General features: G+C 43.3%; 1 protein-coding gene across 4 annotated transcripts in view; it reads left to right on the top strand.

The window, feature by feature from the left end:
* The window catches only part of LOC147796360 (receptor-type tyrosine-protein phosphatase N2-like), a 150675-nt gene that overhangs the window by 116214 nt on the left and 18655 nt on the right, over positions 1 to 15806 (top strand). For 3 of the 4 annotated variants that reach the window (XM_022224207.2, XM_087148115.1, XM_087148117.1), the window contains 4 exons: positions 405 to 478; positions 3939 to 4016; positions 9233 to 9421; positions 9917 to 10011. In XM_022224207.2, coding sequence (XP_022079899.2) covers positions 405 to 478; positions 3939 to 4016; positions 9233 to 9421; positions 9917 to 10011 — 436 coding nt within the window. Of the gene's footprint in view, positions 1 to 404; positions 479 to 3938; positions 4017 to 9232; positions 9422 to 9916; positions 10016 to 15806 lie in introns of those variants that run through there. The other variant, XM_087148116.1, reaches the window with a different exon arrangement.

The following is a 15806-nucleotide window of genomic DNA, read 5'->3' as shown; positions in this document are numbered from 1 at the left end:
AAAAAAGGGTTTAGTGGGCTTACAATTTTTCATGCACAACATGTTTTGACAAAGCATAGTTTTGGTATATAGATTGCAGGCTACCACAGAATAATGAATTTAGCCCGGGAAACATAGTCGTTTACCCCGAGTAGCAAATTTTTACAGGATAGCATTTACATGATGGCATCTTTGGTTTGACAGGTAGTGAATTTTTGACGGTAGTTCATGTTGACACGGCAAATTTTTGACAGGTAGTGAGTGTTGGCAAGAGCAGCAAGCTCTGATGGGATAGTGATATTTGACAGGTGAGTCTCTGTTGGTGAGCGAGCTTCCGTAGGATTAACATGTCCACTGCAGATCCTGAGGTTTTGAATTTATTTGAGAAATTTAAAATCTCTCCCTCATTGTGTCTCCTCTTGCAGATGACCATACACGGGTATTACTGAATGACTCCACCAATGCACAAAGCTCAGACTACATCAATGCAAGCACGATAGTAAGTACCATCATCTCCTCGCATCATTCAGTGCTGTATAGAGGGTTTTCATGGCTGCCATCTTGAAGGCCAGTGCTTTTGTTTCACAGGGTACGTACGAGGGAGGTTTCCCCATGGAACAAAAGAACTGCCCTGCAAAACTGAAAGAGATTATACAAAGTCTGGTGAATATCAGAATTGCGGCATTTTTTGTCAAGTCCAACTTGCATGCGTGTTCATAACATTTAAAATGTTAAAATGATCACCATTAATTTGTAGAGTCTTCTCTGCTCATCTTCTCCTGAAAGGGTAATTTAATTAATTGGAATTGTCCTTCGTACAGAGACTGTGTTATGTCTTGTATTATATTTGGTGCCTATTTTAAAGCATTCTCATACTCATTTCAGTAGCATCTGAGACCAAAGCTGTTACCCTTAAATCTCTTGTAAAGTTCAGTGGACATGGTGGAGCTGGTGAACTCATTAAACTATAGCAGAAAATGGAGAGATTCATGGCTCAATCCAGATGATGTATTCTATAAATTGAGCGAAGCCATGCATTGTTTCCAGTACCCAACTGTAGAAACAATCATTTAGTTCTTCACTTGAACTTTGCTTGACAGTAAAAGTTTTCCTTGTTCAAATCAGCGTCAGTTGGCAATGCAGATACTCAGTTGAGTATTTTGGTGTTTGTTTGTTGTGTTTTTTTTCTCGTTTTTGGTACTTTTGGGTTGACTTCAATTTCACTTAATTCTAAAGAAAGATGTTACCAACTGTTAGAAGATTTATGAGATTCCTGTCTGTATTGTTGATATTGCTTGCTGACATTTTTTTTTAATCCCAAATGTAATATCCTCAATGTCCTGACATCTTGTGAGGACATACATATAGTCTAGTAGAGATGATAATTTGTTTTGACCACTCCGTTGAGTCCGGGCGGGAAAGGGGGTGAGGATAGAGGGAAGATGGCCTTTTGGGGTGAAAAGATACAAGAACGATAACGATAATGGATGCCCGGTTGTAAAGAACGTCAAATACAATAAATGCACCGAAGGCTTTTAAGTGTGATTTTTTTTTTTTTTTCTTTTCCTGTGGCCAAGGTTTGTTTGTCAGTGGATCAAACATTTGGGGGGGGGATCTCGGCGCACTCACAGACGAAAAAACAGAGATCGCCAGCGCCGGAGATAATGGACTTGAGTCGTTGGGGAAACGGGCATTTGGAAAGTGGACAGTGAGAGCTAAGAAAAGAGCACAAGGAGAAGCAGGCTGCTTGTCCTCCACATCTCTTGAGAGAAAGCCGGGGACGGATGGATAAAAATGAGGGACCCGTCCGGACGGGTAGTCGGAGCTCATGTGATGTCGGCCGCTGGCCCACTAGCGAAATCCAGGCCACAACAGAGGGGGTGAGGGTGTGGGGGTAGAATGCGGTAATGGACCGTTCACGCTTGCATTTTAAGTATCGGCCTCAAGTTGGGTGAAGCAGGTCCAAGACTTCCCCCTCCCCTCTTCTGCCATCACTCTCCCCCCTCTCTCTTGCTCTCGCCGTCACAGAACGAAGCGACCGTAATTGCTAGGGAATTAAGCCTACATTAGCCGGCTCTTCTCTTCCTTTTTTTCTTTCTCTCCTTGCGCCACGATCTGATTAAGGGTCAATCTTTGAGTCGCCGCTTGGCCAATTTCTGGGGCAGTGTGTGGGAATCAGCTGGTGACCTCTGGTGATACCTCATTCCTTGGGAGAACTTTTTTTCGTTTGCCAATCAGAGAGACAGATTTGCTGACGTCGAATAAGCCGGGGAGAGAAAAAAAACCCGGCAGAATTGGGACAATCCTGTGTAATTTGGCTCAAATCGACAAGCGGGGCAGCTGGTGAAACGCTGGCTCCAGAATTGTACACTCGAGAGCTGAAACAAAGAGATGTGCGACGATGTACCTCACAGATTTTACAGGGATTGAAATTGTAGATTCGATGAAATTTATGGTCGGTTGGTTTATGGTTTATCAAATTATGCGCATTCTCGCAGCCATCTGGCTGAATAATGAATGACCCAAAATAACAGAAAAGCAACCAAACATACAACCATCATAAGTCACACGACATGATGACATAGCGAGCATGTATAATACTCTGAAAACAAGAAAGTCGTTGGCACAAAACATGCTCCAGGCGGTCCATGACCGTTCAATAAACGTGGTAAAAACTAGAGAGATCAAAAGAATACTCAACTGAACCGTTATCGTGACCCCACAAGAGTGAGGAACCTGTGCGCCGGCCTATTATGCATGCACAAACATTCAGACATCTGAAAACACTCTCGCTGAAGTCAGATCCACTCCGATACATAATTAAAATTCCACAGGCGTGGGCCTTCATTTTAAGGTAAGACAAGGGAGGTATTTTTTACGGTTTATTAATAGGAAAAAATTCATAGATGTATGTTTGTGTCTGCACTTTTTTCCTGGAGCATGTTTTTCATAAATGGTGTTTTGAATTTGTGCCATACAATATTTGTTTATTTTTATATTTTTTGGGGGTGCTCCTAAGTAAAGCAATTCAGCATCAACTACAAGAAGTCTGTTATTATGCAACCAAATTCAGCCGGAGTGGTAAATTCTCTCATAGTAATCAGAACTGGGAGTGTTTTGCAGCGTTGAGCGGTGATTAAAATTAGGCAGCGGCTCAGCAGCACATCCATTGTGAATTTCCTTCCCCTGCGACCAGGTCCCGTAGAATATTCAGACGCAGAAAACGGACAGGCCATGTGACGGTTATTATTCCACTTGAAGCGAACTCCACAAAATAAACAGCGCGGGAATGCGCCGGAGGGGTCAAATTTCATTTTCCAATCATAGCGTGATTAATCTGTCTTTGCAGTGGCCCCAGAAAATTACACCAGTCTTTTTTTTTTTCTAACGGGGTATTGAAATGGGCAACATTCCTCATCAGCTGGCTTTCTTCTCTTTTATTTTTCATCTGGAAGCAAGTGAGGCTCTGATGATGTGGTTATTAAGGCGCGGTCGCCCGGTCCCCTCACAATATCAAATATCTGCGGGAATTAAGATTATAATGACGCCTTCATCACAGAGAGGGGGGGGAAGAGTGGTCGTCCCCGCGGGAACAGTGGGAAATGCCGGAACAAGGAGCGGAAGGAGAAATGAGCTGATACCTCAGACCGTAATGAAACGGCGGATGAAAAACGCCTCCTGCGTGGAGGACACTGAAGCGAAACTTGGCGTATACGCAGGCGGTGCTGTTCCCTTTGCAAGGGTTCTTAGAAAGTTGTAATGTACTTTGCTGGAAATTCTTTTGTTTCATTTCGGTTGCAGTCCAAGATTTAGTACGAACGTGAGCAATCTGTATGCTGGAGAGCAGCACAAAATGTTAAGATGTGCTCAATGGCACATAGTTGAGCGCCAGTCTGAAACCGATCTGAAGGAAACGTTGTGAAGATACTCAATTCTAATAAACTGTTGTTCATTTTCAGGCTGATGCTGATCCAAGAAACCCAGCCTACATTGCAACCCAGGCACCCTTGACCTCAACAATAGCAGATTTCTGGCAGGTAGGCTAACCGGACACATTGTCTACCTTTTTCGTTTGTCGTCCTCTGAATGGGCTTGTCTCTTGCATACTCTGTCGAGACGTGACCAAAGAGACTCGGTTGTTGAGTAGTGGGACTTGGTACTTGATACTAAAGAGCTTTAATGCTTGACCAGTAAGACTCAGTTTTTGGACAAGATTAGCTAATTAAGTGCTCCACCAGAAAGATTTGGAACTTTAACTGAAAGACTACTTGAAGGTACTTGACCAAAAAGACTTAGTGCCTGACTAGGACTTGGAATGGACCTGACTAGGACGACCTGGAATTGACAAGAAAGACTTGGAACTCGGGCCAGAAAGACCTGGAACATGAGCGGTATTAAAACTTGGAACTTGAGCAGCCAACAGTACTTGAGCAGTAAAATTTGGCCCTAAAGACCTGGATGTTCGTCGACTAGGACATAGCTCCTGACTGGGACTCGGTACCCAAACATGAGTTGCTGCGTGAGCAGTAGGATGTAGCATCTGATGACAACATGTAATAACTGACTAGTAAGACGTTATACTTGACTAGTCAAAACTCAATGTGTAAAGGAAAATAGGCACTTGATTTGAATTGCTTTATTAAAATATGTCATCACAGCCAGAGGCCCAATTGGAACAGTTGTAACGAAAATGAAACTCATGCAAATTATTCATAGATAGAATACTTTTTTTAAATGTGAAGATTAAAGAATTTATTAAAAATCTTGGAAGAGAAAAGGTTTGCAACCGTAGGTGAACTTTAAAGAAAATGGATAATGATGAAACCAGTAGGTTTATTAATCATTCAGGGCGCAAGATGTGATACATGCATGAACAATGTACATGCACCGTGTTTGTAAATAACCAGTGGACCATTGGGGTGGATTTTTTAAAAATGGATTCAGAGGACAAGATCACATCTTAAAGTACTTTTTTTCATCTAAATAAAGTAACCCCCGCCCCCCAAAAAAGATATGTGAACAGTAAAACTATTAATGAAGTTGGGATAAAATATTTCTTAACAGAATGTGTCATACTTTGTCATCTAAGACTGGGCAATAAGGAGAGTTTCTTAGGATTTACTAGAAAAAAAAATGGTTGTCCATTGCCTAAAATAATTTCATTCAACAGATGGCTTCATCACACAAGTGCAAACAGTGATGCAGAATTCAAATGTTGACCTAACAAGACGGACCATAGAGACAGTCTGCCAAAGACGTGGGGGGAAAAATAACTTGGTAATGAGTCCAGTGATGTTGTGCACCTCGGCAAAGATTGTAGGACAGCTTTGCCCAACTTTAAAAGATTGATTAGTCTCGTAACTTGACTCTGACATTTTTAATTGCCTGAAGGGTCTCGAGTGGAGTTTGTGAGGCGTTTGACATTATCGCGTTTACTTTGCACCGCGACACCCGATATCCTGCCTTCTGTGCAGCTACCGGTTTGGACGATAAGAGCATTGAGGTGCCGCTTAAAAGTACGAGAACCTGACTAGATTGCGTCGCCAGGTCCTGGCTTGCGCATCATTTTTGCATCTACGGCACAGTGCCAAAAAAACGACAGAACTTTTTTTATTCATTACTTGTTTATGCATATTCCACTGCTTCTTAATATTCTTGCCATCAAGGAAAAGGGGTTAGGCTGTTGGTCAGATGATGAATATTTAATACGAGATTCCTTTTTGACGTGGGTAAGCGACCATAAACCTTTCAACATGACTGTTCAGATGCAGTGTTTCCACTTATCGTGGTACAGAGCGGTGTTGTATTCGAGTACATCACAAGTCCCTGTAAGTCGATCAGGAGTCATTCAGTCTTGAGCCAATTCACAAGCTATTCAAATGAGCTGTGAGAAAAGCTTTCTTTTGTCACTGTTAACCCTGTTACTATGACTGGCCTTGTTAAGGGACGTGTGACTGGACTTGTGACTGGACTTGTGACTGGCCTTGTTAAGGGACTTGTGACTGGCCTTGCAAAAGGGCTTGCGATGGACTTGAATACAACACTGGTACACAGACATGTCATTTTTAAGAAAGTATATATGATGTGAAAAATTTGAAATCAAGGTTTTTAGACAGTCAGCAAATTGTCACTTTTTTTTAAATAACAATGGGACGTTACATTAGTTTCTCTTTTGGAGCAAGATCTTGGTTTTGTCATGAACGTGGAGCTTTTAGTTTCCTGAATTTCGATTATAAACCCATTTTAAGCATAATCGTATCAATGCACTCTGAGGAATACATTAACAGTTCTCTCAAAGTTAAAAAAAAAAATCCGCCTGAGTGATTGAGTAATTCGTCTTCGGTCTAAAAGCATTGGGAGGACGGGAGGTTCAAAAGAAAATTCCCAACCATTTCTCCCCTTGGACGTACTCTGATGCACCCGACGTAACAAGTAAGCTCTAAGAGAGGTGATTTTACGCACATTGCTGATCACGCCTCGCGACCGGCAACGAATGCGTTAATTGTGCTAATGCAGCCATTTTGCAGGCCCCATTCTTTCCGCCAGCGCCCGTGAACCTCGCCACATTCTGTGAGCACCCTCTCGTTTGGCCGGCTGCTGATTGTGATTTGATTTACAGAGAGGGTCTCGTCAGCCCCTAGCGAGTGATTTACCGTGACACCCAGGTAGAGATTAGAACTGTAACTCTTGATGGTAAAGCAGAAAGAGGGGGAAAAAAGTGAGAAGGATTTCAGCCATTGTTTTTTTGTTTTTGATTTTTCTTCTTAAGAAAGAGATGGCCAGGCATCACCTTAATCTGAAATATTTGCACAGGCCCCCTTGAAATTGCCTTAAGGGGAAATAAGAGCGCGTGAAAATAAGCTTACTTTATTAAGACAGCCATGTTTAGGGATCTCTGCTGTTGCTGTAATTGGGTTAGCAGCAGTTGAGCCAGAGCACAAGCCGTCATTGTGGACTGATGTTAGGACTATTCATGTTAGTCTGTGATGGAGATCTCCATTTGCCAAACAGGGACTTGGATGAGTCAGTCTTAAACTGCTTGAAAACAGATCCCCAGCAATCCATGACTTAAATGTCAAGCATACACAGTTACTCAGAAATTTACAACATTACCGCACACACACACACACACAAAAATGGTTGGAAATGTCACAGACGGCCTCGTGCGGAGAAATTCATCCAGTGTGGGCCATCTCCCTGTGAAATGAATTGACCCCAAATGTATTGAAGTTAATAACATTATCCAAGTGCTGTCAATGGATCTATGCCAGAAATCTAGCAAGCCGTGCAATCAACTGAAAGTGCTCTGACATTTAAAGAAAAATCTGGGAAAGCCAAACATTTTAACCCTTGTAGAATCTTGTTGGAATGTCTTAAAAAGGATACTGCCAGCCTTTGGCAGGGTCAAAGATATCGAGCAGTTCTGCAAGTTTGCAGTAGTCGGATTCGTTCCAACAAACATCTTGCTCGATATCATGGTCAGGTAACGGCCAAAATAACAAAAAAGTATTTTAAGACCGGGAGCTGGGGGGAACAGACTTTCGCATCAAGCTCTGCGTGTCGTTGCCCCGATCGCATTAATTATAATGCGCCCGATGAGCCTGTACTCTCACAAAATGTCAGGAGATGGTTACAGACAGAGAGTGAGAGCGAACGGGGCTCGCTGCCCACATAAAATGACAGGGCCGTGACCGGTGCCCTCAAGCTGTCCAGTTGTCATGGCAACCTGGACCCGTCTCGGCTCAAAGTCCTCCACATTCTGTTCACCGTCTTATCAACATCTTGATTGACAAGTGCCTTGAACCGCCAGTTACAAGACAGTAGCAGTCGAGCGCGCAGTTGGAAAACAAAGCAGAACAAGGAAGCACGTACCATTGAGAGTGCCCTTCAGACTTGTAAATTTTGTTTTATGAAGAAGGAAGAGACAAGTTCAAACTGCCGTGAAATAATAATCTCTCTTGATTATTTCCTGAGCAGTGTAGTTGATGATGCTTTGGTGAAGTATTGAATCCATGCTTCTTAACTGTGGGTCTCCTCGTGAAATTGTCTGCCAACAACATCTACATAACGATAGTCGATCTTTCATTGTTGCCCCTATGTGTGCAATAGTGCGTATCTGTGCCCTGACCTTTGACTTTTAATAATATTGTACGCGCAAACGCTGAACTGATTTGAAGGGTGTGGCAGGACATTGTCGTTAGAGGGCAGCCTTTGCGATTAGGGTACATGGTCATTGAGTCTTTGTACACACATGCAATGGGGTGTCACGGAAATTGCCTTGGGGCAAGTAGCACTTTGCAGGAGGGCATCTGGGGGCCCGGGAGGGGGACATGAGGGGGGCACTCAGTGGGTTTGGTCACAGCTGCAGACTCTCACCAGATTGTTTCCTTTCTCTAATGTCTGATTGGGGAGGGCGCAAGGGGGGGCACGGACCTCACGGCCTCATACCCCCCATGGACCCATACCCCCCATGGACCCATACCCCCCATGGACCCATACCCCCCATGGAGACCTGATGAAAAGAGCCCAATCATTGGCTCAGTGTTTCAGCCGTAAGACACTGACTCAGACTTGTTTGGAATCTCCAAACTCAGGGACCAACAGGGGAAGACAGAACAAGAGGCAAGGTTTCAGACATGACGGCGGCCGGTTGGTGCATATGGGCACCACGTTATAACTTGTACAGTCATTTGCAAAAAATTTAAGACCACCTGGAATTTCAGTGGTATTTCTGTCACTGGACCTGCATTACATTGTCTCATGGAATGATTACTTAACATGCTTTTAAAGTGGTGCATAACATCCGTGTAGTGCTGTATACCCATTCAAATGAATTTTTTTGCAAAGGAAGGTCTTGTATGGCACTTTGTCTTTAAGGCAGCTTGCGTAAAAAAGCCAATCTAAGTAATCTGAAATAAAGGAGGGCACATTAAAATATTAGACTGTTAACATTTCAAATCATGGAAATGTAGTCCAATAGCTGTTTAACCAAGATACATAAGGCTACACATTGAAAAGAAACAGGAGTTGCCATAATTGATTGGTTTAGGTTTGGTCTTTCTTCAGGTTCGTGCATTTTGTCTGGGTGGTCCTTAACTTTTGCTCATGACTGTAGCTCAGTGCCTGTCATTATGCCTGGAAAGTCTTGGACTCTGTTTTTGAAAGTGCCCAAATCTGCTCGGCCGTTGCAGTTAGGCAGCTGTGCTGTTGGGCATTTGAATGAAGGTTTTTCTGTTCTTTTGTTGTCAACCAGATGGTATGGGAGCAAGGCGTCGTTGTCATCGTCAACCTAACCCCTATGACGGACGCGGACACCGTGCGCACCCTGTACTGGCCATCAGAGGGCGGCACCCGCTACCACTTCTACGAGGTCCACCTGGTCTCGGAGCACGTGTGGTGCGATGACTACCTCGTCCGCAGCTTCTATCTCAAGAACACCGAGGTGGGCACGGCGTGCTGGGTTTACCCACTGTGCTGACATTACCTGTTGGTTACAATCCGCTTTTTCTTTTTTTGGGGGGGGAGGTGATGCACTGATGTGGGTTGGGTGTATGTGCTAGGATACCCACTGTGCTGAGATTACCCAGTTGATTATTTGCAGGATTGGTGGAAATACACCACAGTTACAGTATGCTGGGACAACATGTACCCACCATGCCAAGATTACCCATTTGTCAAAAACCTGTGTTTTTCATAATGCACTGAGGGTTCATCAGGATACTTGGTAGTACACTGAGGCAGCTTAGATGCAACCTGTTGGTGTTACACACTGTGCTGACATTACCCCTGTGTGAGAAATGTAGGTCACCTAAAGTCTCCTATCTCATTCCTCACTAGATACGCTCAATCTTCAGTCAACAGGACTTTTTATTAGTTTTTAAAAAAACAAATCAATCAACCCCCTCAAACCGTCCACCCATTTTTATGTTTTCCTCAGACACAAGAGACGAGGACAGTGACCCAGTTCCACTTCCTGACCTGGCCCGAGAACGGTATACCACCTTCGCCTAAAGCTCTGTTGGAATTCAGAAGGTAAAGTCATGATTGGTTTGTGGTTGTTTTTTTTTTTTTAATAAACTTACAGCTCATCTCCTGTCTTGCTGTAGGGCACCCTCTGTTGATGTCAGTCTACAACATGATTTGCTATGCAACGGAGTTGAGCATAATGAAATTATTACTTCCCGCCCTGTGCAAAGCACACGGGTGAGTTGGCTGTAGGGCGCCCTCTGTTGAGGTCAGTCTACGGCATGGCCCACTGTGCAGTGCAGTTGTCGATATGTATGAATTTGTTCACCTCTGATCCTAATGGCAGAGGTGCATGCACAAGTTGAGATCTTTTCCCACAGTTTGTTTGTTGGGTTGTTGGGGTTGTTTGTTTGTTTGTTGGGGGTTTGTTTGTTTGTTTGTTTGTTTGTTTGTTTGTTTGTTTGTTTTTTGGGTTGTTGGGGTGTTTGTTTGTTTGTTTGTTTGTTTGTATGCCGGGGTAGGTTTGTCAGTGAGTTTTCAACATCAGCAGTTGAGATTTAACGCAATTCACAAGTGTAGCTTGATGTTAAAAATAGATTTGGAGGAGTTACTCTACTTGGCTCTGGCCCACACCTCCAAAGTGATTTGCATGGTCATCCATAGAGCGATCTTTTTATAGAGCCTCTAAGTTGTGCAATTAAATGGCATTAATTTAACGAGGAGTGCGGACAACCTGTTGCGACGCTGATGCAGCAAGAAAAGGAAAGTGCAAATTGTTTCCGTTTGGTCACAGAACCTGTTACTTCTCAACTATCAACAGGCAGATTTGTGCCCACCCGCAAAAATAGCAGAGGAGAGTCAGCACCCAAAATAAATACGTGCTGCCTGCCCAGCGGCTTTGGGTCAAGACGTGCGATCAGTAAAGAGGTGGTCTGTCGAGTGACCGTCAGTGCGGTCATTGCGCCCATCCGCAGGGGGAAACTGGGAGAGACAGGATGCTGACCAAATTGGTTTTAATTGTCCCGGAGTTGTAGATGGCCCCTGCAATGCACAGGGTCTTATCACCATTTCCGCATCTCCCACAAAGTTTGGGAGTTTGTTTTCGTCTGCTTGAGCCGGGACCAAGACCTTCTTGGAGAGAAGGGTCATGTTACCCCATCTTGGTGTTTATTTGTTCCTTACCCCCAGGCGCTGACAAAGGCAGGAAGGGATTCCCCCCCATCCACCTTGCCAATCGTTGTCTTGCGGCAAGTTGATGTCCAAAATACAAACTGCGATGACTCTAGTTGTTTGTAATAAACAATTTTTGTGGACAGTCAGATTCTGAGTGATGATGTCAACGATTTAAGCTAGCTTAGTTAAAACCTGAATATTCATGATAGATATTTATGATTGTGAATATTCATAGGGCAGTTGTGATCATTCATATTCATGGTATGTATTTCAGATCAGTGGAGCAGTTTGCTGAGTCTGTGGCAGAGGAGCCTAATAGGAATTGAGCGACCGATGTCTCAGTTGTTGCAGGCGATGGCTTAGAGCAAAATTTGTAGCCTGGAGAAGTTGGGAAATTTGACATTTGAGAATCTCTCCATCTGATGGAGGGAATTGCCCTGAGAACGAGACTGAGAATTCAGCGGGCAGAATCACTAATATCCCCTTGCCAAGTCTTTGCAACCCAGTAGTAAGTTGAGCTGAACTTGAATCCGAGTCGCCCCGGTTGTAGTTTTTCGGGCATTCCCGACCTCACCACCTTGATCTTCACGGCGTTGCAACCTTGGACCAGCCTGAGTCTGTCCTTCTGAAATTACCAGCGGATGCAGTTCATCTTAACATTTCTTCACCAGCTTTATCTCTTCAGATTGTGCGAATATGTTTTTTTAACCTCCTTGCAGCATCTTAATCCTTGTTAAGTCTTTCCAGGTTGTCAGTGCTGAATGAAGCAAAGCTGTTTTTCCTCTCAGATGTCAGAGCGCGGTATCGTGTGGCCAGTGACAGTCATTCATCAGTCAAAGCCTGCCTTGATCAGCTCTTTAACCTACTTATCTTTAGAAGAATCTTACCAACTATAAACATGTTTGAAGTTCAAAATATGACTGGAAAACTCAAGTTTTTTCGTTGCACTTTTTTTTCTGCATTGCTGATGTAGTTTTGATTCCCAATGAGATTGTCTCTGAAGTAATGCATGCAATACACATGGCCTATCACATGCCGCAAATTACCTGCTGGAATGTAATTTGAAAGACTCAATCGTCCTCATTCATTTTCGTATCCGAAGGAAGCTTCATTTTTCTCTCAGTCTCACAATCTTGGCAGGACACATCTGCACAGACTTTTATCTCTAAAATCTTTTGAGCTGGCCATTAGTCCTGTTGACACTGATGAAGCAGAGGGGAACCGAGCTGGCCCCTTGACCCCGTCCGATTCAAACTTTATAATTTATTCCGTCTTGCATAATTCCCTGATAGTTTCCAGTCCTTGGTTGTTTTTTTTTGGGGGGGGTCGCCACGACTGCCCTCATTAAAATCTTTTACCTTCAGGGGATAGTTTGCTTAATTGCCTTATGCAGATGTCCCTGTCTGCGATCGTTGGTTGATATTGACATTCTAATTCCAGAGGGGTTTCTACAGCCACTTTAATACCTGGTTGCTGAGGGGGCAGCAATTCACAGTTGGTAATTGGATGTGGATGTACAAGGAAAGGCAAACAACTTTGTACCCGAGGCACAGAACTCACTGTCTGCGTCTGACACTTTTTCCCCCCCTTATTCATACTATTTTGTGAGCACTTCTTGCAAATCCCATCAGGGCACCAGACATTATATTGCCAGTGGGTTACCCCCTAGGCTGTTCCTGCTCCGGGGAGTAATTAAGCAATTGAAATCGTATGTGGCAGAAGGTAGATCGTTTCAAGGCAACAGGTTTATTGAGTTTGTCTCGAAAAACTGTGTAAAAACTTAATAAACCACCTTAAAAATTCAACTCGGGAAAAACAAGTTGTTTAAAGCAACAAACTATCCTGATGAGTTTCACAGTTTCAGCATCAGCATTCAGCCTGCCGCTTGAAATAGAAATTAGAAAAAAAAAACAACTTTCTTCTAATTTTTGACATTTGCTGTTGAAATTATTCGCCTCAAAAAATGGTTCTTAAATCGTATTCTGTGCTTGAAGCTGGCAAGATGTGATCACAAGACCGTGCATTTCTAGAGCGGAATGTATGGATATCAAACAAGTTTGTTGCATATGTCAGATTCCTGTGTTGCTATTTTTAGATATTTTAGTTTCCCTCCAGAGAGGGAGAGGTCACGTTAGGGGCACCCAGGGGCCCCTCAGTGGACTTGTCTTACTACGAAAATATCTACTGCCCAATGTCGGTAGTTCACCAAGTCTGAAAATTGGCTGTCGGTGATGTGAGGTTGGGGGGGGGGAATCTAGCCCAGGTTGATGTTAAAGTGTCTGTCGGTTGACTGGATGCCTCGCTAATTTGGCTCATTTCCAAGGGCAGGGATCACATGCCGGGGCCGATTTTCTGATATTTTACAGGAAAGGAACAAAAAGGAGAAAAAAAGGGAAAAGGGTGGCTGTCGGGGCTGATTTCTGTGAACAGTTTGCCTGTCAGTCTGTCGCTTTGTTAAAGATTTTGGCAATTTTTGGCAGTACTTGGTTTGCTTAACTTTTTTCCCCACCCACAATTAGGGTTAAAGAGTTAGGCTGCCTCCGTATCTGTTGTCTAGAGCTAGGTCTAGGTCTTCACTCCATTAGAAATGCACGGAGACGCGTAGACAAGTAGTTTGGAGGGGACTTTCGATAACAATCTCCCCTGCCCTAAATCTGTTAGATTCCTTGTTGGAAACTAACTTCTTATCTGTTGCCTGGAAGTTAGTAACTGTTCTTTCTCCTTTTTAGATGTAGAAAATGAGTGGAAAAAAGTTGCTTTGCAGGTCGCATTTACAAAATATTAATTATTCAAGTTTCCACAATTGCCAGGTGATGTGAGAAATATGTCATTACTCTCTAATTTACATTTTTCCTTCTTTAATCTTGTCACTGAAGCCACCTCTTTAATTGAAATTGTTTTCTTGCCGACTTTTTTACCATATTCTTGCTGATGTTTTCACAGTGTGAAGCAGCTGCCCCTTTAATGTGTGTTCCATACTGCAGTGACCATTGCATTATCTCTGGCCGCCTCATTGTCATGTGTAAATTGATCTTAAAGCAGCACTCTTTGGCAATTCCATCTGCTTTCATATTGCAGCCTTTTTATAATGGTATTACACATCGCAGCCAGACCAGTTTATCATGAAGATGTCTTTGCAGCCCGGCCAGAAATGCAGAATTTACCACTCGAAAGGTCCTACTCTCTAAAACTCAACAGATGCATTACATCTTCTCGTTCATTTTATTAGAAGTTATCTTGCTCCCAAAGCTTGCAAAGTAGAAAAGTGAATATTGTCCAATCAGAAAAGGCTAGGTACATGTAGCCTAACTTTTTTGGCTTCAGCGATTTGTAGTTATACATTGCGCTTCATGTGAGTGTCAGAGATTCACTATCTTGCAAAATAATTTTAAATTAACCTCTTCCCACAGTCAGTAACTATCTATCAGTTTTTTATTAACCGTGTTCTACCTAACACCACGTGTGGTTTTTCTGTGTTGATTGAACTTGAAATGTATGGCTGAACATATTAAGCCTCACTTTTGACTTTGGAAGTTGGCAGTTAAAGCTAAATTCGAGAAACTAATGTTTGGACTTTCCGATTTCACACTAACACGTTGAAGCTAGTGGTTTTGATTGGCTAATTTCCATCTAGTCATCTTCACGGCACTAACCTGCTCCTGCCTCAGTCATTTTTGTGCTTATGCAACTCTCCTCTTCCTGTAGTTGCATAGTCACAAAAGTGATTGAGTCACTGTGAGTGTTCTCCACCTACTCACCTGCTCAAGCTCTTACCTACTCACGAGTGTTTACTCACTAACTCATCCACGGCTAACCATTGTAGGACAGAAGAGAGGCTTCCGCCCGCACGGAGTTGCATTTCATGTGTGGCCAAAACAGAGTGTGAACTGTTCCAAACTAATAGTTTCATCTAAGCTGTTTTATAGAAGGCACACTGCAGTCAAAGGATTGTGACACCATACACTGTAACTCATCCTGAATCACTCCTCATTTGAGTCTAATACTCATGAGTGTTTATCGAGATACTCATCCAAGCTAACATTTTAGGTGCCAATTGATAAAAAGAGCACTGTGCCTGAGCATTCTTAAAAGCCATCCTGAGTTCACAAAAACTCGGTGCAACTACCATGTAAGCCCTTGAACTCAGTTTGTTGAGTTACACACTCATTTTCATTTATAACAGAGCTTATTTTGACATCTTATGCACCCCATAAGCTGGTTTCCTTCTGCTCAGCTGCTCCACAAAGTGTGCAATCATGTCTTCCTCTAAAGCCAGCATCTGAAGAACATCGCAACAAGCCACGTGCCTCCTCAATTTACAACTGCCAATTTTTTTCAGATGGTGCGTTCAACACCAGCACCTTATCAACACCTCACTAACAATTTCTCTTGGCATTGAGACTGAATCAGCCCCACATCTTGAAAACAGACCCCAATTCACGTCTGGAAGTTGTACCGTAAACAAGCAGCAGTATCAAGATGGTTGCGGGAGGAGCAGGAAGGTGAAAACGAGCATCATCTTTGGTGGGAGTTAGCGTGACGGGTTGCAGACTGTTTTATGAGGGGGACAATTCCTGACAGCCAGAGGTCCAAGATTTAAGCAACGGGTCATAGAATCCAGGCTGCGTGAGACTGACTGCTTCCAAGATGCTGGATGAAAGCAAGGCAGGGAACTTGTCATCGTTTCA

The sequence above is a fragment of the Acanthaster planci genome, linkage group LG17 (assembly GCF_054643075.1).
Source record: "Acanthaster planci isolate LZ-2023a linkage group LG17, COTS_SCS, whole genome shotgun sequence".
NCBI classification, from domain to species: Eukaryota; Metazoa; Echinodermata; class Asteroidea; order Valvatida; family Acanthasteridae; genus Acanthaster; species Acanthaster planci.
The sequence above is the reverse complement of the archived record's forward strand: the minus strand, read 5'-3'. Positions and strand labels throughout refer to the sequence as shown.